Source organism: Hypanus sabinus, chromosome 2, assembly GCF_030144855.1.
Source record: "Hypanus sabinus isolate sHypSab1 chromosome 2, sHypSab1.hap1, whole genome shotgun sequence".
Lineage (NCBI taxonomy): Eukaryota > Metazoa > Chordata > Chondrichthyes > Myliobatiformes > Dasyatidae > Hypanus > Hypanus sabinus.
The window spans coordinates 187,035,907-187,059,891 of NC_082707.1; the positions used below are offsets into that span (position 1 = coordinate 187,035,907).

Consider the following 23,985-nt stretch of genomic DNA (forward strand, 5'->3'; position numbering starts at 1 on the left):
GGATGGAGACCGTGTCCTCCCGCCCATCAGGTAAGACCACGTAAGCATACTGGGGGCTCGCATGTAGAAGGTGAACCCTCTCTACCAGCGGGGAGCTCAGCTTCTAGAGCGTTGGCCGTCTCTATCGCCGAGCGTAAGGTAAGGTCGGCATTTTCCAGCAGCCGCTGGCGCATGTACACTGACCTCAGTCCCGTCACAAAAGCGTCTCGCACCAGCAGCTCCGCATGCTGTTCTGCCGTGAGCGTCTTGCAGTCACAAGCTCGGACGAGCGTCTGTAGTGCTCGGAGAAACTCAGCGCACGATTTGCCAGGCCGCTGTCGCCGGGTAGCTAAACGATGTCTTGCGTAGACGGTGTTCACCGGCCGCAGGTACTGTCTTTTGAGGGCATCCAGTGCCCCATCGTAGGTTGGCAGGTCCCGGATAATGGAGTAAACTTTGGGGGTGACCCTCGAGAGTAGGATTCTGTGCATAACGGCGGGTTCAGTTGCACGAACCTCCTGCAAGTACGATTGGAAGCAGGCAAGCCAGTGTTCAAAAGCGAGAGCTGCGTCAGGGTCTTGAGGGTCCAAATCCAACCGGTCCGGACGCAAAACGGTTTCCATGTTTTAAAACTTCCAGTCAATAAAATTGATGCACCATCAATAACTCACACTGAGACGTAAGGCGAGATATCAGCTTTTATTGACTGGAAGAAGGAACCAGGAGTGAGTGTCCATCATACTATGTCCTGGAGACTGAGGCCGAGCGTCAGGCCTCAGATCGCCTTTATACAGGGGCCTGTGGGAGGAGCCACAGGAGCAGTCAGCAGGGGGCGTGTCCAGACAGGCACATAGTTCACCACACTCAGTTCACTCAAAAACACCACCTCTGTGTTCACCCGTAAACACCACATCTGTGTTCACCCATAAACTCCACTTCTGTGGTTCCACATAAAAACCACCCCTATTTTCATCCATAAAAACCATCTCTGTGTTCACCCACGAACACCACCTCTGTGTTCACACACAAACACTAGGTCTATTTTCAAACATAACACCACCTCGGTGTTCACCCATAAACACCAACTACACGTTTACCCATAAACACTATCTATGTGTTCAACTAGAAAGATCAGTTCTGTGTTCACCCATAAACACCAACACTGTGTTCATCCAAAAACACCGGCTCTGTGTTCACCCATAAACACCACCTCTGTGTTCATCAATAAATAGCAACTGTGTTCACCCATAAGCACCAACCCTGTGTTTACACATAAATACCTGCTCTGTGTTCACCCATAAACAACACATTTCAGTTCACCCATAAACACCAACACTATGTTCATCCATAAACACCACCTCTGTGTTCATCAATAAATAGCAACTGTGTTCACCCATAAACTCCAGTTCTGTGTTCACACATAAACACCACCTCTGTGTTCACCACGAAACACCACTTCTGTGTTTATGCATATACACCATCTCTGTCTTCATCTACAAACACGAACTCTGAGTTCACCCATTAACATCTCCTCTGCTTTCACCCAGAAACACCGACTCTGTGTTCATTCATAAATAGCAACTCTATGTTCACCCATAAATAGCAACTCTGTGTTCACCCATAAACACCAACTCTGTGTTCACCCATAAACACCACTTCTGTGTTTATGCATAAACACCATCTCTGTCTTCATCAACAAATGCAAACTCTGAGTTCACCCCTAAACACCACATCTGTTTTCACCCATAAACACCACTGTGTCCACACATAAACACCACCTCTGGGTTCACCCATAATCACCAACTCTGAGTTCACCCAGAAACACCACTTGAGATTTTTGATTGGAGAAAGGCTAACTTTAAAGAGATGTGAAAGGATTTAGAAGGAGTGGATTGGGACAATTTGTTTTATGGGAAGGATGTAATTGAGAAATGGAGGTCATTTAAAGGTGAAATTTTGACGGTACAGAATTTTTATGTTCCTGTTAGGTTGAAAGGAAAGGTTAAAAGTTTGGAAGAGCCATGGTTTTCAAGGGATATTGGAAACTTGTTTAGGAAAAAAAGAGATATCTACAATAAATATAGGCAGCATGGAGTAAATGAGGTGCTCGAGGAATACAAAGATTGTAATTAGGATCTTAAGAAAGAAATTAGAAAAGCTAAAAAAAGATACGAGGTTGCTTTGGCAAGTAAGGTGAAAATAAATCCGAAGGGTTTCTAGTTATATATTTTTTTGAAGAGGTTACAAGGAAAGTTGATGAGGGTAAAGCAGTGGATGTTGTCTATATGGACTTCAGTAAGGCCTTTGACAAGGTTCCGCATGGAAGGTTAGTTAGGAAGGTTCGATCATTAGGTATTAATATTGAAGTAGTAAAATGGATTCAACAGTGGCTGGATGGGAAATGCCAGAGAGTAGTGGTGGATAACTGTTTGTCAGCTTGGAGGTCGGTGACACATAAAAACCTCCTTTGTGTTCACCCATAAACACCATTTCTGTGTTGACCCATAAACACCAACTCTGTGTACAGTCATAAACACCACTTCTGGGTTCACATATAAACACCAACTCTGTGTTCACCCATAAACACCACTTCTTTGTTCACGTATAAACACCAACTCTGTGTTCACCCATGAACACCATTTCTGTGTTGACCCATAAACACCACTTCTGGGTTCACATATAAACACCAACTCTGTGTTCACCCATAAACACCACTTCTTTGTTCACATATAAACACCAACTCTGTGTTCACCCATGAACACCATTTCTGTGTTGACCCATAAACACCACTTCTGGGTTCACATATAAACACCAACTCTGTGTTCACCCATAAACACCACTTCTTTGTTCACATATAAACACCAACTCTGTGTTCACCCATGAACACCATTTCTGTGTTGACCCATAAACACCACTTCTGGGTTCACATATAAACACCAACTCTGTGTTCACCCATAAACACCACTTCTTTGTTCACATATAAACACCAACTCTGTGTTCACCCATGAACACCAACTCTGTGTACAGTCATAAACACCACTTCTGGGTTCATGTATAAACGCCAACTCTGTGTTCACCCATAAACACCACTTCTGGGTTCAAATATAAACACCATCTCAATACTCCTTTTCTGTACTACTGATTTTTTTATTGTAATTTGCAGTAAATTCTGTTTGTCTTGCACAAAACAGCAATGCCACAACACAAGTCAGTGATAATAAACCTGATTCTGATTCTGTTTCAGTCAAGATGAAGGGTCTTGATTTAATACATTAAGTTCTCTCAATGAATGGAACCTGACCTTCTAAGAGGGAATTAGGTAGACAATTGGAGGGCTACTGATTTCTGTGATTTACAGGGCCATGTGAAAGGCAGAGTTGCTTGATTAGGAGACAGCATTTTCCCATTGGTCTGAATGAACAGTTTTCTGCCTCTGCCAGTGCAAACACACATTCACACGCGCAGACACAAACACACTTGCACACCCTCTCACACACAAACACACACAAACAAACAGACACACACGTACACACACCCATAAGCAGGGTATAAATTGAAGGAAGGGTCTCTCTTTCTTTGCTCTCCTCCGCAAGGCACCATCCATCAATCATCAATCTCCATTCCAGCACTCCCCGATCTCTGGAGGTTTGCAGGTAAGGCATCGGAGTATTCAACGATGGCCACTCTTCCACCTGCCTGTGCTGATAACATTCATCCAGCGGAGGCAGGCTGAGCAAGGCTGGAATCTCATTCCACGTGTCCTACCTTCTCCTCTTGCACTGAGGCATTAAGAAACTGATTGCTTGGCACTCTGCCTAGTCTGTGCACCGGCACTTTTGACCCTGTATAACATCCAACAAACTGTTTACTGCTGATGGTCAATTTTAATGAAGCACTGGGTAAGGGAAGAATGAGATACTTGAATAAAATGCAATTATAATGAAACACCAGTGAGAATCTGGCACTGTTCATTATGGCAGGGGCCTCGCATTGACAGGAGAAGGACCTAAGAGCAAAACAAAGTGGAAACAGGGGCAGACCATTCAGTCCCTCGATCCTGCCCCACCATTTAATAAAATCATGGTGCATCTGATCCAAGCTTTATCTCTTCCTCGCTTGTTTCTTTCAGTTCCCTGTTCTTTCAAAAATATATCTACCTCCTCTTTAAATACTGTAAATGAGGGGTGATTTTGTCTCCTATCACCCACCAGCCTCAGCTCCCTGCTCTTCCCCCTATCTTCTTATTTTAGCTTCTTCCCTCTTCCTTTCCGGTCCTGATGAAGGGTCAAAGCCCAAAACATCAACTGTTCATTCCTCTCCATAGATGCTGCCTTACCTGTTCAGTTCCTCCTGCATTTGTGTGTGTTCCTCTGGATTTCCATCACCTGCTTGTGTTTATGAGAGGCGAATTGATAGAGGCATATATGATGATAAGATGTTTGAATTGTGTGGTCGGCAGCACCTTTTCCCGGGGCAGGTATGGCTATTATAAGGGAGCACAATTTTAAAGTGATTGGTGGAAAGTGTAGGAGGGAGGGCAGGAAGGTTTTTTACCCAGAGAGTGGTGGGTATATGGAGCATGTGCCAGGGGCGCTGGTGGAGGCAGATACATTTGGGACATTTCAGAGACTCTTAGATCGGCATGAATGAAAGTAAAATGGAAGGCTATGAGAGTTATGAGCTAGAAAAGGAAAATGGAGAGAGGGAAGGGTTAGATTGATGTCAAAGTTTGTTGACAGGTTGGTACAGTATCATGGGGCTGAAGGGCCTGTTTTGTGCTGTATGTTCTATGCTCTATGTTCTAGTCTCCACAACTCCCTGAGGCAGATCATTGCTCTCTTATGAGGACTTAAGTTATGAGTAGCTGCTGGCTTTCTAATCCTGAAGAGAATAGCTAAGTGATTGAAGACACGCAGACAAGGGGAGTTACTAAGAATCTCCTGTGCTGGCAAAGCATTTGTGACCTGACACATTAAGTTTTTCCCCCTGACTGTATTAGAAATACCTAGAAGCTATTAACCAGCTTTGGACAGAGATGCAGGGTTGTGATCAGGACCTCACTGGAGTCTCAGAGCCCACTCTGGAGTCAAAGAGAGATACAACCCACCAAGTCCATAACAACCATTTATCCTCATTAATGTATACTAATAATTAATACATATTAATCTACAATATGAAGAGGCTGAATAGGTTGAATAGGTTAGCACTTTATTCCCTGGAGTGTAGGAGAATGAGGGTGATTTTATAGAGGGGTAGAGATAGGGTCAATGTAAACAGGCTTTTTCCCTCAGGTTACGTGAGACTAGAATTAGAGATCATAGGTTTAGGTGAAAAGTGAAATATTTATGGGGAACCTGAGGGGATGTTTCTTCACTAAGAGAATGTTCCATGCACCTACCACTCTGCGTGAAAATCTTACCTCTGACATTTTAACTCTTGACAAGTTACTTTCCTCCAATCACCTTGAAACTAAGCCCCCTCATATTAGCCATTTCCACCTTGGGACTGATCTGGCTGTCCACTGATGCTGTTATGAAGGCATGAGAATGAGATTCAGAGGGAAAACAGATCAGCCATGATAAAATTGAGGAGCAGACTCATTGGGCCAAATGGTCTCATCCTGCTCCTATCTCTTATGGTCACTCAATCTATACCTCTTATCACCTTGCACTCTTGTCCTCCCTATGCTCTATGCTCTAGCTTGCTCGACCTTTCCTCAACGGATGTGCTCTCCAATCCAGGCAGCATCGGTTAAATCTCCTCTGGCATCCCTGAAGCTTCCACATTCTTTCTGTCGTGAGTAGGTTAAAAGGTTGCTGCCTCATGTGCTCAAGAGCCTGTTCTGTTCCATGTTAAATCAATACACATTTACAGATACCAGTCTACTGCTCAGAGACAATCATGAGAGAGTGTAATCTAACACTGGTATGTTTTATTAGAGGTATTGACTAGTCCACAGTGAGAAGACATCTTTGGCCAAAGCTTTCTCAAGTTTGGAGTTGGTCTTGGTGAGTGGAACTGTTATTACCACCAAAACTTCTCAAACCGAGACAAGAAAAGTGCAGTCCAGGCCCCTCAAAGAAAGGAAGATCTTTTTATTCAGAGAACAGGAAGAGGCCATTCAGCCCACGATATTGTGCCAGACTGAATAAGTTAATAATCCAATGTTCAATCAGATTAAACCCATTTGCCTACACAATGCCCATATCCCCCATTCCCAGCACATTCATGTGTCTTTCTATGAGCCTCTTGAGTGTCCATAGTGTATTTACTTCCGCCACCACCCCTGGCAACACAGTCCAGCCACCCACCACTTGCTGTGTAAAAGCTTGCTCCTCATATCTCCTTTGCACCTATCCACTCTCACCTTAAATTCATGCTCTCTGGTAGTAACTTAGTAACCCACCCACAGTAATAGTACTGTGCAAAGTCTCAGGCACCCTAGATTTGTTATATGGTTTCAGACGGTGTGGCCTCCACAGAGCCCAGATCTCAATGTCTTCAATGCTGTCTGGGATTACATTGAGAGACAGAAGCAGGCCAAGGTCTGCAGAAGAACTGTGGCAAGTTCTCCAAGATGCTTGGAATAATCTACCAGTTGATTTTTTAAAAATATAAAACTGCACAATAGTGTATCTAAGAGAATTGATGCAGTTTTAAAGGCAAAGAGTGTTCACACCAAATGTTGATTGGATTTAGTTTTTTTACTGTTGACTGTTCTTTACAGTTTTTTTGATATTCAGAAACATTTTCAATTCATTATTTTTGAAAGCATCTTCGCTTTACAGATCTTTCTTTATGTGTGTCTAACACCTCTGCACAGTTTTGTATATTTTCATCTGGGTCATTCATACGCATCACAAACAGTAAAGGTCCCGGTAGAGATCCCCATGGAATGCCACTACTCACAGATCTCCATCCAGAATCAGTCCCCTACCCTCTGTCTTCAATGGGTATTTGATCTTCTGGATGAGTCTCCCATGAGGGACCTTGTCAAACAACTTACTAAGATCCGTGTTGACAACATCTTCAGCTCAACCTTCAGCAATCACCTTCATCACTTCCTCAAAACAACTCTAAGAACATAGGAAATAGGAACAGGAGTTGACCATCTGGCCCATAGAAGCTGCTCCACCATTCGATAAGATCATGACTGATCTGGGTGTGGACTCAGCTCCACCTACCTGCCTTTTCCCCATTCTCAAAATTCCCTCCAAAGCAAATATCTATCCCACCGTGTCATGAATATAATTAATAAGGTAATCTGCTTCCCTGGACAGAGAGTTCCACAAATTCTCTACTCTCTGGAAAAAGTAGTTTTGCTACATTTCCAGACTAAATCTATTCTCCAGAATCTTGAGGCTTTGTCCCATAGTTCTTGTCTCAGATACCAATGGAACCAGCTTTCCTGCTTCTATCATATCTGTTCCTTTCATAGTTTTATGTTTCTATAAGATCCCCTCTTTAAGGAGGTTCTTTAAGGTTGTTATAGCCAGGGGAGGTAATGGGGGATAAGCTCCTGCTACTTTTAATGGCATGCATCTCAAATAGCCTCTGACAACCAAGTCCAGCTCCTGGCGTTCACATGTGGCTTAGCTACTAAGCCGAGCGAAACCATTTCTACCGACAGGGAAAGGGGCAAAGGTGGGTTACTGGCACCTTAAAACCAGTTGCTTCAGGCAGATCCGGCTCGTCAGCCGTGGTTGGCAGCTCACCTAGGGGAAGGAAATTTCTGATCTCAAACCTCCGTTGCCTTGCAGTTACACCCACTCATGGGGAAGGCTTAAGGAATAAGCCCCGAGGGAAAGATCTGGAGCTGGAATCCCTAAGGCGGTCCAATGTTGAGTTCAATGCAGGCTGGCAACTCCTGCGACGCTGCTGGTGCTGAACTGTATCCTGGATCAGTCTCTGCCGTTCCTTTGGGTTCAACGGATTTGTGGAAATGGGGAGCTTGCTACATGGGCAACAGCTTGCTCTCCATTCCGTATTGTCTAGGCAGCTAGGATACAACATCCATAGTCAACCCTGACCGACGGAGGCTTCATCATCACCAAGATCCCCAGCAATCCAGATCCCTCAATCCCTCCTCATTGGCTCACCCTCTCATCTCTGGAATCAACCTGGTGGACCTCCTCTGTGATGACTCCAAAGCCAGAATCTTTTTCCTCAAGTAGGAAGACCAGAGGCAAGATATACTGGCTTTGGAGGTGTTATCTAACTCAATCAAGTTAATAAGACGCGACTTGCCCGACGCAAAGCTATGCTGACTGTCCCAAATGAGGCCATTGTTTTCCAATTGCTTATGAACCCTATCCCTAAGAATCCTCTCCAGTAATTTCCTTACCACTGACTTGAGACTCAGCAGACTATAGTTTCCGGGATTTTCCCTACTTTCCTTCTTGAATAATGGAATTCATTTATTCACAAGGTATGGACAATTTTGTCAAAACCAGCATTTATTGCTCATTCCTAATGGCTCTAAAGGATGCAGATCTTCAATCATTGAGGTCAGTGTGGTGAAAGTCATATTGTGATGTGATAGAGGATTGTGACTTAGCGGTCAATCTCAGAAGTTGATGGATATGGAGTTACTGGGAAAGGACAACAGATTTAATTCCTTATGGACTATCAATGAAGCAGGAGGGTTCTTAATAACAATCTGATAGCTTCATGGTCAAGGGTTACAGGGTCCAATTAAATCTAGGTGCAGACACGTGCTTAGGAGGGCAAAGGCAGATGCCCACTTCGGGCACCAAGCAACACTACTAAGTCCCTGTATGGAGATGAAACCACCCCATCACTATCCACTCATTCTTCCCATGTTCCTGGGACAGTGATAAATCCTGAATCTCCCCACTGTACCCCTCCCCATTTGGAGAAGACATCAGAAAGAGGAACGTGGGTGACCCCGGTTCAATTCCTCTCCTGTCTCTAAGAAATTTGCATGTTCTCCCTGTGACTGTGAGGGCATCCACCCACGTTCCAAAAGCATATGGGTTAGAGTTTCATTAGTCACATGGGTGTCGACTTTCCTTGTTTATCTTGGGCCTAATGGTAGAGTTTCATGTTTGGGTGATGCAGCTGGAGCAGTTGGGCAGCATAGTTGCCTAGTGCTATTACAGTGCCAGTGACTCGGGTTTGAGTCCCGACACTGTCTATAAGGAGTTTCTGCGTTCTCCCTGTGATCGTGTAGCTTTCTTCTGGGTGCTCCAGTTTCCTCCCACAGTCCAAAGACATGCAGGTTAGTAAGTTATTTGCTCAGACGGGTGTAATTTGGTGGCATGGGATCACTGGGAGGACTGTTACCCTGATGTATCAATAAACAAATAAATAAATAAATAGATAAGTAAATAGACAACTAGAAAAGTAAATACAAATAACACATAAATAATAGAAAATAATAAATAGGCTTAAAAATAAATAAGTAAATAAGTGGGCAAATAAAGAAGTAAATATTAAATAAGTAAACACTAACTAACTAAATAGATGAATGAATAATCAATTAATTAGATAGATACAATAATTGCTGGACAGTGATGAAACAGCCCCATCACTGTCTGGCCATTCTGCCCATCTGCTTGGGTAGATCTTGCACTCTTATCACTGACACAGAAACACTGATGAATCCTGATTCTCCTCCCCCAATACACAATTAGAAAAGATATCAGAAAGACGTTAAAAATCTGAAAGATATAAATAATACCTCAGAAAGATATTCTGCTGCAGACTCTCAGGTCAGAAACCTGCAAGAAGGACCGTACGTGCCACCTCTAACCATCTTCTACCAGTTTTCTCCCCATGTCATACCAATTTGTGTTGCTGCATCATCTGATGCCATCACCATCTCCCACTGATGGAGTTAAAAACACTGGAGAAATATCACTGAGCTGGAGAGGTGTCTATCAATAACTTGACAACATATTTGTTTTATTTTTGAGGGTTTTTGACTGTCTATCGCCCTTCTAGGAATTTCCTCTTTGGGGATGCAGAGGGGCAAGAGAAGGTTGGGTAAGAGAAGGGGGGCGGAGTTTTAACAAACCTCTACGAAAACAGAGAACAGAATCACATGACGTCACAACATTGACAACAGTCATCACAGACACAAACCAGCTCCGAGAAAGGAGAACAGAAGGAGATTGAGAGGCGGTAGCTCTGAGATACCAATGGCACAACTGGTAACAAATAAACAGCTGTCTGAATGCACACAGCAGGTTGGATGACTGGTCCCCAATGGGTCCCCATGAGACACACAATGGCGCCATCACAGCCCATGCACTGGTTAGAGAGTCATGAAACAGGTAGCTGTTAGGAAGTTGTCAGCACTGTGGCATGCCACGGATAAAAGCTGCTGTACGAGATCAAACATGAATTTATAAATTACTGAGAAAATAACAATGGCGCCTGACAATAAAATTCTTTTTGTGCCATCTATAGTTCTCTTGAATTAAATGATCATCTGGTTAAAGGAAGTCTTTTGAAAGAACAGAAATGTTGAGGCTGTAGAGAGTAGTGACAGCAAGGAAGGGAGTAAAGGGGAGGGAAAGGGGAAACGGAGAAGGGGGCACGGCTTTCTACTTATTCCCACTGATAGCAGTCGCTCCTACACAACTTTCTTTGGCAGCCCAGGATGGAAGACTCATCCTTGCTGCTTTGGTTCGATGGCAAGAAAGGATTTTGTTGCCTCCAGAGAAAAAAAAAGACATTTTTTTTTCCAAAAAGAAAATCTTGATTGAAAAAAAATAATCACGACTATTTTTAATTAAAAAAAAGTCTTCAAAAAAGAAGTTCAAAATGATTCTGAGTTTTGATTTTTACAAAATATAAATGAATATATATATATCTATAATATATATATTGATATTGTTATTATTAACCACCACCAAAATTACATGCGGTACATGATGAAGTGAAAAAGTGAACAATGTCATATATATTACTGGTGCTTGACAACAACATAAATTGAACTTAAAACAGGCAGATAAAACACCACTGCATGCATCTGTTGGCTTGCTAATGCTGGGGGTTAGAATGAAGGAGTGAATTTCTGTGTAAACGCATGATTGGATGGTTGAGGACTGTTGAGGTCTGTCTTTTATTACAATTCAAATAGAAAATTGTAAGTGTACAGATATATATTTGCCCAAAGTAAAATGAAAGCTGTTATAAAACTTGGGGAATCTTTTAAGACTTATGGGAGTTTGGGCAGTCAATATAAAATAACAGTTACTTAATATTAATTAAAAAAATAAAGTGCAAACCCAGGGAAGTACTTTGCTGCACAAATTAGTTTCTCAATATCTCTTCATATCTGCACTAGTTTATACATAAATATATATGTACATACTCATATGTATGCATATATATTATTAAACATGTAGATGAGCCTGCAAAATACTTCTATGTCAAAAAGAAATTTATACACAGAAATTCTTTGATATCTGTTCTCTATTACAATAACCTAAGTCTTGAAAGGGGTGAGAAAGAAAAGAAACCAGCCTAATAGTTGCAGTACATCAGCTCAGTATCACAGGCCTGCCTGGCTAAAGCAAGCAAAATGTTTCCGTCGGTGAGCGAACAAAACAGTGAGTGTGAAGTCAAGGCAAAAGGGTCTTTTGCAACATTGGCAGTCATCCTCAGTTCTGACAGCAACATTTTGAAGCATCAGCCAGGCCAACAGGGTGCAGGAATCCGTGACTAATTTTGTCTCTCAGCAGCTGGATTTAGCCGAGTGAGTGACCAAATCAGAGCACTGAAGAGCACCACGTAAACCACTTTTGGGAATCCCCTGGGCCCTGTGCGAGGAGTGGGAACACAATTAACGTAAAATCTTTATTATTCCTGCTTAAGCATTTCACTTCTGATGACGATCTGAAGGGATTGCATGTTGGGCATTTCAATTTGCCATCTGTTGATCAAATAACCTTTTCAAAAAAAATGTTGTTCACTGCATTATATCTTTAAGTCAGTGGTTTCCTCTCCCGCATAGTTCCATGGGGACCTGAAGCTGGTTTCCATTTGAATTACTATTTATTCAACTGGTTCACTTTTATCACATTATTTATGCAGAAAGGTAGAATTAAAAAAAGAAGCAAGTGAAAGTGGACTGACCTAACCCACCTGAGCTCGGCTCACACTCATCGAGGTCCTCATCGTCACTGGCACATTCGGCTGAGGACACGATCAAGTCATCGGTGACCTGCAGGACAAAGAGGGAAAACAGTGAGTTTCTGAGTGCTGGAAGCTCTCTGCTTAAGTAAAACAAAGATAAGGGCATGCTGTTGTGCACCATGTTCCGCAGATTTAAAACTTGAAGTGCAGTGGGGGTAAACAATAACATTCAGAGCAAGATAGATTTTAAGACCATAGGCCATAAGATATAGGAGCAGAATTAGCCCATTTGGCCCTTTTGAGTCTGCTCTGCCATTTCATCATTGCTGATCCATTTTCCCCTTCAGCCCCAGTCTCCTGCCTTCTCTCTGTATTCCTTCATGCTCTGACTAATAAAGAATCTGTCAATCTCTGCCTCAAGTGTACTGTACCCAATGACCTGGCCTTCACAGTCACCTGTGGCACAGATTCCACAGATTCACCACTCGCTGGCTAAAAAAAATCCTCCTCATCTCTGTTCTAATAGGACACCCTTCTATTCTGAGGCTGTGTCCTCTGGTCTTAGGCTCACCCACCATAAAAAGGATCTTAGTCTACATTCACACTATCGGGGCCTTTCAACATTTGATAGGTTTCAATTAGATCAACCTCATTCTTCTGATTTCCTGTGAGCACAGGCCCAGAGCCATTAAATGCTCTTCATATGACGAGCCTTTTAATCCTGGAATCCTTTTCACAAGCCTCCTGTGAACCCTCTCCAATGTTAGCACATCCTTTCTTAGAATAGGAGCCCAAAGCTGCTCACAACAGTCCTAGTGAGGCTTCAGCAGAACTTTATGAAGCCTCTACATTACATCCTTGCTTTTATATTCTAGTCCTAGTTTTGAGGTCAAGCGTTCAACATGTGGTATTAGGGAAACATTCAATTGTCTTTTGACAGCAGGGTAGAAGAACTTAAAGATTTAACAATTAGCTTTATTTGTGACATGTACATTGAAACAAGCAGTGAAATGTGTTGTTCGCTCCAACGTCTGAGATGTGCTGGGGGCAGCCATAAGTGTCACTATGCTTCTGCCACCAATATTGCGTGCCCACAAATTATTAACCCCGGCCTGCTCATCTATGGAATGCAAGTAGAAACCAGAGCACCCAGAGGAAACCCATATGGTTACGGAAAGAACATACAAACTCCTTACAAACAGCCAAGGGAATTGAATCCTGATCTTACAGCTGGTGCTGTAAAGTGTTACGCTAACCGCTGCACTTTAGAAGTACATCTCTCTGTGATGAATGGATATCTTGTTGGAGAGAGCCCATAAGACCATCAGACCATTAGTCATAGGAGAACAATTTGGCCCCGTCACTGTGCTCAAGCTGACCATTCAGTCCCCATTTAAAATCCTTCCCCACACTGATTTAAGACTTATCACATTTATTTATATTTCTTGTACCATAGGATGGACTCTTAATCTCACAATCTATCTTGTTTTGATCTTGCATCTTATTGTACTACCTTCACTGCAGTTAAATCTTTAAACTCCTCAGCATTTCCACCGTTTCTGGGGAGAACTTACAGTGGCTGATTCACCTGCCAGCCGTCGTCACTCTGGCGGGGGGGGGGAGGAAACCGGAGCAACTGGAGGAAAACTTATGCAGACAGCCCCGGAGGTCAGGATTGAACCCAGGGCTAGTGAAGCAGCAATTAAGCCTCAGTGCCACATGAAGACTTGCTGCAGGTTTGGCTTAGAAATGGCGGTGGCTTTGACAGCAGTTCAGAAGCAAATAGCTGAGTCATTGATCTGGAATGTTAACACTTTTACTCCCACCACCGATGATGCCTGAACTGCTAACTATTACCATCATAATTTGTTTTTATTTCAGACTTGCAAAGATTCAAGGACCTCTGAGAAAAATCCCTCCTCCCCTCAATTGTACATACACATCCTTTCATTCAGTAGTTATGCCTCATAACCTTCGAACAAAGGTAAATATCCTCTGAGCATATACCTTGTGAAGTCATCTCAGAATCTTACATGGTTCAATAAGTGCACGGAGATCTGCCAGAAGACCATAAGATCATGGGGCATTGGAGCAGAATTCGTCGTTGTTGTGGCTATCCCTCGAGGTTGAGGATGATGGTCTCCATTCCGTTTCCACAGAGCGAAGACGCCTGTGTGTGTATTTGTTTAACATGTGTTTGATGTTGCACTCCAAGAAGCACACGATATTTCACAAATCAACCAACTGATTCCAATGGCATGGAAACCACGATGATTGGAGCTGATGGATTTGTTGCAGCCTTCATCTGCCTTCACAGCCGCTGAGTTCGAAGTAAATTTGTCTGCTTGTTTCACCGTTGAGGTCTTGGTTGGATTGACCTTTGTCAGGGACCTCACCCTTGACCTTACCGTCATGGGTGACCCTAACAGGAGCATAGCTCCAGATGTCATCGCTCTCGGGATTTCAGGACCACACAAGCTTCACCACCAAGACAAGGTGACAATCCACGGAGAAGCACAGAATTAGACCATTCAGCTCATCGACTCTACCAAGCTTTTTGATCACGGCTGACTTATTTTCCGTTTCAACCCCATTTCCTGCCTGTTCTCCATAACTGTGATGACCTGACTAATCAAGAACCTATCAACCACCACTTTAAATATACTAAATGACTTGGCCACCACAGGCGTCTGTAGCAACAAATACCACCGATTTGCCACCCTCTAGCTAAAGAAATTCCTCCTCAAATAGGTTCAGAATCAGAATCAGGTTTATTATCACCAGCATGTGTCGTGAAATTTGTTAACTTAGTAGCTGCAGTTCAATGCAATACATAATATGCAAGAAAAAGATAAATAAATAAGTAAATCAATTACAATATATGCATAATTGAATAGGATTCAAAATCATGCAAAAACAGAAATAATATATATTTCAAAAAGTGAGGTAGTGTTCGCGGCTTCAATGTCCACCTAGGAATCAGATGGCAGAGGGGAAGCAATTGTTCCTGAATCGCTGAGTGTGTGCCTTCAGGCTTCTGTACCTCCTACCTGATGGTAACAGTGAGAAAAGGGCATGCCCTGGATGCTGGAGGTTCTTAATAATGGACGCTGCCTTTCTGAGAGACACTGCTCCTTTAAGATGTCCTGAGTACCTCATAGGCTAGTACCCAAGATGGAACCGACTAAATTTACGACCCTCTGCAGCTTCTTTAGGTCCTGAGTAGTACCACCCCCCCCCCCCCCCAACATCCCACCCCTATACCAGAGAGTGATGCAGCCTGTCAGAACGCTCTCCATGGCACATCTATAGAAGTTTTTGAATGTTTTTGTTGATATACAAAATCTCTTCAAACTCCCAATGTAGTTGCTGTCTTGCCTTCTTTGTAGCTGCATCGATATTTTGGGCCCAGGTAAAGAGGCATCTTTGTATTCAGGGGCTGAATTTGGTCCTAGATTCCTGCACTAATGGAAGTATTCTCCCCACATCAGCTCTATCTCGGCCTTTCAATGTTTGGTAGGTTTCAATGAGATAACCCCCCCCCCCACCATTCTTCTAAACTCCAGAGCCGTGAATAACGGGTTGGGAGGTGGGCTGGTGTCAAAGTTAATTTAGTATCAAAGTGCATACATGTCTCCATATAGTACCTTGAGGTTCATTTTCTTGCAGGCATTTACAGGAAAATAAAGAAATTATGAAAAACAAATACTGACAAACAATTAATGTGCAAAAAAAGATTAATTGTGCAAATTAAATAAAAGCTAGATAATATTGAGAACATGAGTTGTAGAGTTCTTGAAAGTGCATCTGTAGATTGTGGAATCAGTCCAGAGTTGAGGTGAGTGAAGTTATCCATGCTGATGGTTGTAGGGTAACAACTGTTCCTGAACCTGTGGTGTGGAACCTCAGGCTCCTGTACCTCCTACCTGATGGGAAAAGTGAGAAGAGAGTGTGACCTGGATGGTGGAGGCCCTCGATGATGGATGGTGGGAGGACTTTGCCTTGATGGCTTTGGCTGTATCGCCAACTTTCTATAGCCCTTTCTGTTCCTGGCCATTCCCACACCAGGTTGTGATGCAACCAGTCAGGATATTCTCCACTGTGCCCGTCGCAACAGAGACCATAGGCGCCTCAAAAGGAAAAACCTGAGATTTTGCAAATTTTGGAAATCTTAAGTAAAAACATAGAAGTATGATGGAAATACAGTGTTCAGCAGGTTAGGGATGGAGAATTGTGGCTCTTTTGATGAGCTTGTGAATTCCAATCCCACACAGCAGATGGAAATTTAAATCCAATTAAATCTGAATGAACTGAAATTTAAATCCGGTTAAAGCCAAAATGAGTTAAAATAAAATGCTATTATTCGTAACAGTAGCCATGAAACTAGTAGATTCTTATGCAGACACGTCTGGCTCAGGCACATCTGTTATGCTTACCTGGTCTGGCCCAGATATCCACTCTCTGATATTCAAGGGCATTCCTATGAACTCCCCCCTTCCTCCCCCCACATATTCAACTACAGTGGCCAATTGAAGATTAACTTTATTTGTCATAAATTGTTATTCCTTTATTCTTGTATTTGCACAGTCTGTTGCCTTTTGCACACTGGTTGAATGCAAAGTTGGTGTGGTCTTTCACTGATTCTATAATGGATTGATAGAATATGCCCACAAGAAAATGAATCGCAGGGTAGTATAAGTGTACTTTGATGGTAAATTTAGTTTGAACTTTGATCCCTGATCTTAACGCTCTAATAGAGTTACGTTGACCACTACACCTCCATGCTGCCAAACCATCAATAACCCACAAGCACCAGGAGGAAAGCGATGTGTCACAGGAAGAATGTACAAATATTGCTGTTGAACATCATGGGCATGCTAAACATTTGGCACCAGAATGTTGAGCTGTCCCCAGCACAAACTTGGATATGATATGTTGGTTGTTAATGTAAATGATGCATTTTGTGGTTATGTTTCAATGTACATGGGATAAATAAATTTGAACCTGCATTGATTCACCAAACCACCAACACTAGAGAAGAGAAGCCCAGACACAGGCACTGAATGTTCCATTTTGTGAAACTCGTTTTGCTTCTGACCCGACTGAGCTGTGTGCTTGAGCTGGGGTTTTACAGTTGTCAAGGACAGCGTGCTCACAGACAGATTGTCTGGCCACTGCTATCGAAGAGTTCGGATTAAACGTGTCTCCTGGCCGAGAAGATTAGCTCCTGGTGTGAGGTGGAACAGGCTGCACAAAGAGAAGCTCTCACATGGAGTGAAACCTCTGCATTATATCAGCTTTTCAATTGGAAGTATAACGCTGCTCACTGCATCACCTCTGTAATCAACTCTTCCCATCATCCTTAACGAGAACAGGCAGCAAGAGATGGGCTTTCTTTTAATTACCTTGCCTGAGACACACCAATGGAGGATATGATATCTATAAACACCCTCATATACACATGCACAGGCAAACAATACACACACCTAAAAATACAAACACCCTCACAAACACATAAATGCACAGCCCGACACATATCGCACACATACCCACAAATCCTTAGACACATACCTAAACTCACAGATGCATGAAGAAGTACACGCATGAACACACACACACACAACTATCAAGACCTACTTGTGCACTCATGTAGACAGACATACATAGGCATACACAACCACACACATATGCTCATCTAGATACACACATATCAACCATTCATAAGCACACACCGCACACACATACACACAAAACCACACACGCACACCAAAGTGCGTACACACACATACTCCAAATGCATACACACATGCACATACACCAAAGCGCGCTTGCGCACATCAAAGCACGCACGCACACATACTGTAAATGTGCACACACACACACACACACACGCATACTCAAAGTGCACACACACAGACACACACACACACACATGCATACTCAAAGTGCACACACACAGACACACACACAAACACCAAAGTGCATCATGCATCTTCATTTTCCCCTCGATTTGCTCAGAGTCTCCCTGATTGAACCAGATCCCTACATTGCAACTCCATCTTCTGGCTGCCATCAAGTCTGCTCTGCCATTCGATCAGGGCTGATTTTTCACCCTTCTAAACCCCATTCTTCTGCCTTCTCATAGCGTCTGACACACGTCAAAAATCCTATCAACCTTTGCTGTAAATCCAATGACTTAGTCTCCTTCTGTGGCAATGGTTTCCACAGATTCATTGCCATCTGGCTGAAGAAATTCTCCTTCATCTCTGTTCGAAAGGGACATCCTTCCATTCAGAGGCTGTCCCCTCTGATTTTAGTCTCCCCCACTATTGGAAACATCCTTTCCATGTCCAGTCTAAATAGGCATTTCGATATTCAGTAAAATTCATCTGAACTCGACCCCTCCAGTGATTCGTGTAGATCAGAGAATCCTTTTGACAGGAACAGACGGAGGGGGGGGGGGGGGGCGGGGGCGGAGTGCGGGGTGGTAGTGGCTGCCTCTGGAGATGAGGTAAATATACTAGTTCACGGGTTGTGGAATCGCTGGGGAAGGCAGCAACAGAGTGCAGTGTCTGTATAGGCCATTAGAGGGCAAAGTCAGCCCTTGAAACTCCAGTCACAAACAGGTCAGATCTCTGTCAGTGAAGGGCATGAATGAATCACAAACACAAGAGATTCTGCAAATGAAGGAAATCTTGAACAACACACACAAAATGTTGGAGGAACTCAGCAAGTCAGGAAATATCTATGGAAGGGAATAAACAGTTGACATTTCAGACCTCCGCTACTTTTTTTTATTCTGGCTTCTGCACACTCCATTTATAATTCCAATGGTGGGTCTCAGTTTGAAATATTGATTTTTTTTATTCCCCTCCATAGATGCTACCTGACCAGCAGAGTTCCTCTAGCATTTTGCATGTGTTGCACAAATGAATCAGATAGGTTTTAAGAAAATCCATCATTTTCCTGGTGACCACTGCCGACACTAATATGTTAATTCCAGACTCATTTAATTACTTGAAGTTTAAACAACTCCATTTTTAAGTTTGCCAATGACACCACTGTCTCAATGTCACCAAGACCAAGGAGATGATAATTGACTTCAGGAAGTGGAAACCAGAGGTCCATGACCCAGTCCTCATCAGGGGATCAGAGGTGGAGAGGCTCACCAACTTTAAATTTCTTGGTGTTATCATTTCAAGGATCTGTCCTGGGTGCAGCACCTGCAACTTCTTAGAGCTTTGCATAGATATGACACGTTGTCTAAAAGTTTGACTAACTTCTATAACTGTGTGGTGGGGAGTATATTGACTGGTTGCATCACGGCCCGGTATGGAAACACCAAATCTCTTGTACAGAAAAGCCTACAAAAATTAGTGGATGCAGCCCAGTCCATCACGAGGAAAGCCCTCCCCAGCACTGAGCATATCTACATGGAGAACTGTCATGGGAAAGCAGCATCTATCATCAAGCTCTCCCACCATCCAGGCTCTCTTATTGCTGCTGCCATCAGCAGCCTTAGGACCAGCACTGCCAGGTAGATTCAGGAACGGTGTTATTCCTCAACCAACAGGCTGTTGAACCAGGTGTGATAATGTCACTTGCCCCACCACAGAACTGTTCCCATTTTCCAGGACTCTTCATCTCATGATCTTGATATTTACTGCTTATTTATTATTGTTATTCCCATTTTCCTCTCTCTTTCTGTATTTGCAGTTTGTTGGGTTTTTTTGCACACTGGTTGTTGTCCGCCCCCTTGGGTGCAGTCCTTCTATTGTATTTTTTGGATTTACTGTGATTGCTGGAAGAAAATAATTTTGAGATTGTTTACGGACTTTGAATTTTGAACTGCAGTTGCTGTAGGGTTTGAACTCACATTTCCATAGAAATGATCTAGACATCTGGATCACAGTCCAGCAATGTTGCCACTGCCATACCTACTAAGGGTATCTTCAAAATAAAGGGACAGATTACAAATGATCACAAATGAAGAACTTTTCTTCCCCCTTCCTTTTCAGTCCAGCTGAAGAAAGCTGGACTATGCACGCCGATACTCATGACTTACTACGGATGTGAACTAGAGAGCATCCCAGCATGCAGCAGAACTGCATGGTACGGAAACTGCACTGCAGCAGACAGGATGGCTTTACAACAGGTAGTCAGTTCTGCCCAATGCATCACCAAACACCAGTCTAGCTGCCATCAAGGACATATATACAGAAAGGTGCTGGAAAAGGGTCAGCAGTTTCATGACTACAGTCTGTCCCACTCCCATAGGGGAGGAGGCTTCGTAGCATTTATGCCAGGACCACTATTATCAATACAGCTACTTTCCCCAAGCAGTAAGGCTGATCAATACCTTCACCCATTAACCACACCCCCCATGACCATTACTTTATCATTTCCTGCCAGAGTCACCTTAAGTACAGTCACTCCTGTGCATAGTGTCATTTTATGACAATACAATCAATCCATATATATAAGCTATCTTATTTATTTATATTTATTGTGTTTTTATATTGTTGTATTCTTTATCTTCAGTTGATTTTCATATGCCACATCAGATTCAGAGTAATAATTATTTTGTTCTCCTTTACACTTGTATACCAGGAATGACGTTAAACAATCTTGAAGTTTGGATCTTGGTGAAGAGTCTTGGCCCAAAACTCGACTGTTTATTCCTCTCCATAGATGCTGCCTGATCTGCTGACATTCTGCAACACTTTGTCGTGTTGATCCAGATTTTCAACATCTGTAGAATCTCTTGTGTTCAAAGTTCTAAGTTCAGAGTTCTAAGTATGTATATGTCACCATATACTACCCGGAGATTCATTTCCTTGCAGGTATTCATGTAGAACAAAATACAACAGCATCAATGGAAAAACTACACACAGAGATTGACATACAACCGATGTGTGTTTGTGACTTTGTAGATTTGTTTTGTTTCAGAAGCAATTACAAACTTAATGAACAATGCAGATGAGATTATGTCCCCGGGGAGTGAATTCAAAAATTATCTTCTGAGATTTGTTGTCTTAATTGCCCCTGTGGGTCTTGAACCTCACTGCAGAACATCTCAGAAGGTGCACTATACCCAGTTCTGAAACCTGACAGACGTTATCCCAACACATGGAAACACTTTCTTTACATTGGCCCAATATTGCACCCCCAAACCGATGCTGCCCCGATTGATAGAGTCAGAGGGTCACAGAGTCATAAAGTACTACTGCATAGAAGCACGTCCTTCATCCCATCCAGTCCATGCTGACCTGATTTTCTGTGTACACTTGGGTCATATCCCTCCAAATTCCTTTCATCAAGTTCAAGTTCAATTCTCTTTCAACCATACATATGAATACAGCTGAACGAAGCAGCTGGAGCCAAGGTGCAAAACACTGAACCAACAGTCACATATAACACACAGCATGTGTACACTTTGAAGTTTTCGAATAAAGTTTTTTCCTTCGACTGCAGTTACCGACTCCGTGTCGTAATTTTAGCGCTGCGTGTAGCACACCGCTACAATTGGTGACCCCGACGGTCCAAACGATTTTTGGACCAGAAATGACCGACGCCGCCTCTGTTCATGCGGTTTCGTTGAAACTGCCGGGTTTCTGGACACAGCGCCCGGACCTATGGTTCCAGCAAGCCGAAGCCCAATTCCACGTTCGCCGGATCACCTCAGAAGACACCCGCTACTACTACGTGGTGGGCTCCCTCGACCAGGACACAGCTGCCCAGGTCGCGGAGTTCGTACAGTCGCCCCCGGCAGACGGCAAGTACACGGAATTCAAAGCCCTGCTCCTCAGGACTTTCGGACTCTCACGGCGCGAGCGGGCTGCCCGTTTGGACCGTCGGGGTCACTAATTGTAGCGGTGTGCTACACGCAGCGCTAAAATTACGACACGGAGTCGGTAACTGCAGTCGAAGGAAAAAACTTTATTCGAAAACTTCAGCCTCACTTTTAAGCCTCTGTCAACCGGCCCCCCATGGCGAAGAGGCTCCAAAGCTCTGTGCTCGCAAACCCCCGTAGGCTATCTAATTGTGAGTCGGTTCGGATACGCTAGGAAATGAGCCGCCACATAACCCCCCCCCAGGTATCGACAGAAGGATGGGGGGGGGGATCTCATTGAAACTTTTCAAATGTTGAAAGGCCTAGACCAGGGGTCGGCAACCTGCGGCTCCCGAGCCATTTGTGGCTCTTTCACCTCTGTGCTGCGGCTCCCTGTGGCTTTGGGAAATAATTGGTCAGTATTTAATTAAAATGTATTTTATGTTAGTTTGTTAGCTTTTGAAATGTAATTCTAAATTTGAAGATTATGGTGATCTTGTACAATGTAAGTGTGGCGACACATTTTCTGACACATCCGAAACGGCTCTCAATTAGCCAGCATTCCGGCTAAGGGAGATAGCCTACGGGGGTTTGTGAGTACGTGTCTTTTGCAGCATCTGCGTCCATGGGGGCTGGGTTGAGGGAGGCTTAGAAGCAAGGCTGTTTAGTTCGAATAAAGTTATTCGACTGCAGTTTACTGACTGCCTGAACACACCGCTGCAACGTGTTTTTATCGCTATTAATATACGTCACCACTGCCAATACCTGACACCCGCCAGTGCGCGATTTCTTTAATTTTTCGATCCAAGGTAAGCCAACTATGGAGAATTCTAAAAAAAGAAAAGTGACTGAAGAAAACAGAACGTTTAATGATACGTGGACAGATTCATTTGCTTTCACTGTTGACGAGACTGGTTTACCGGTATGCTTAATATGCAATGAGAAACTAGCAAACAACAAAAAGTCAAATGTCGCAAGGCATTTCCAGAGTAAACACGCAGCCTTTGCTCAAAAATATCCGGATGGAGATGAGAGAAAAAAAGCCGTTTCGGAACTGATGCGGAAGGTTGATCTGAGCAAAAATCATTTCCAGAAATGGATGAAGTCAGGAAAATCAACGACATACGCCAGTTATATTGCCGCTCAGGAAATAGTCAGGCACGGGAAGCAGTTTACAGATGGTGAATATATAAAAGAATCTTTCATTAAGATTTCAGAACATCTATTCACGGACTTTAAAAACAAGAGTGAAATTGTGCAGAAAATCAGGGATATGCCCCTCTCTGCAAAGACTGTCAAAGACAGAACCATAAAAATGGCAGAAGACATCACAAGACAGCAAATTAAAGACATCAATTCAGCTGTGGCCTACTCGATTGCCTGTGATGAGTCTAAAGACAAAGGCGATATTGAACAAATAGCGTTGTTCTGCCGGTATGTAAACTCTGCTGGGCCACAGGAAGAACTGATTGAGTTGATACCTCTAAAAGACCAAACACGGGGGGAGGACATCTGTGAGGCTGTCTTGAATTGTTTAAGAGCCAAAGGAATAAAGACCACCCATCTGGTGTCAGTAGCTACTGATGGGGCTCCGAATATGACGGGAACGCACAAGGGATTTGTGGCTTTACTGCAGAAGTCGCTGGACAGAAAGCTGCTGACTTTTCACTGCATCTTGCACCAAGAGGCACTGTGCGCTCAAACATTTCCTCCGGAATGCACAGAAGTAATGGATGTTGTCATTCAGATTGTCAATAAAATAATGGCAAAAAGTTTAAATCACCGTCAATTCCGTTTGTTACTGGACGAGATGGAAAGCGCATATTCTGATCTCCTGCTGCACAACAAAGTCCGGTGGCTGTCCAAAGGGGAGGTGCTGAAAAGCTTTGTCGCGTGTCTGGAAGAAGTGAAAACTTTCCTGGGCAGCAAAGGGCTCAACTTTCCTGAGCTGGAACAGCCAGAGTGGCTGGAAAAGCTACACTTCATGGTAGACATGACAGCGCACCTGAACACGCTGAACACAGCTCTTCAGGGGAAAGGACGCACAGCCCTGCACATGTTGGAGG

At 43.4% G+C, this 23,985-nt stretch overlaps 1 protein-coding gene across 1 annotated transcript in view; it reads right to left on the bottom strand.

Moving 5' to 3' along the window:
- LOC132404104 (neurexin-3-like) overlaps positions 1-23,985 on the bottom strand; it is a 2,171,528-nt gene that overhangs the window by 42,548 nt on the left and 2,104,995 nt on the right. Inside the window, exon 20 of the mRNA XM_059988144.1 lies at positions 12,097-12,175. Coding sequence (XP_059844127.1) covers positions 12,097-12,175 — 79 coding nt within the window. The remainder of the gene's footprint in view (positions 1-12,096; positions 12,176-23,985) is intronic.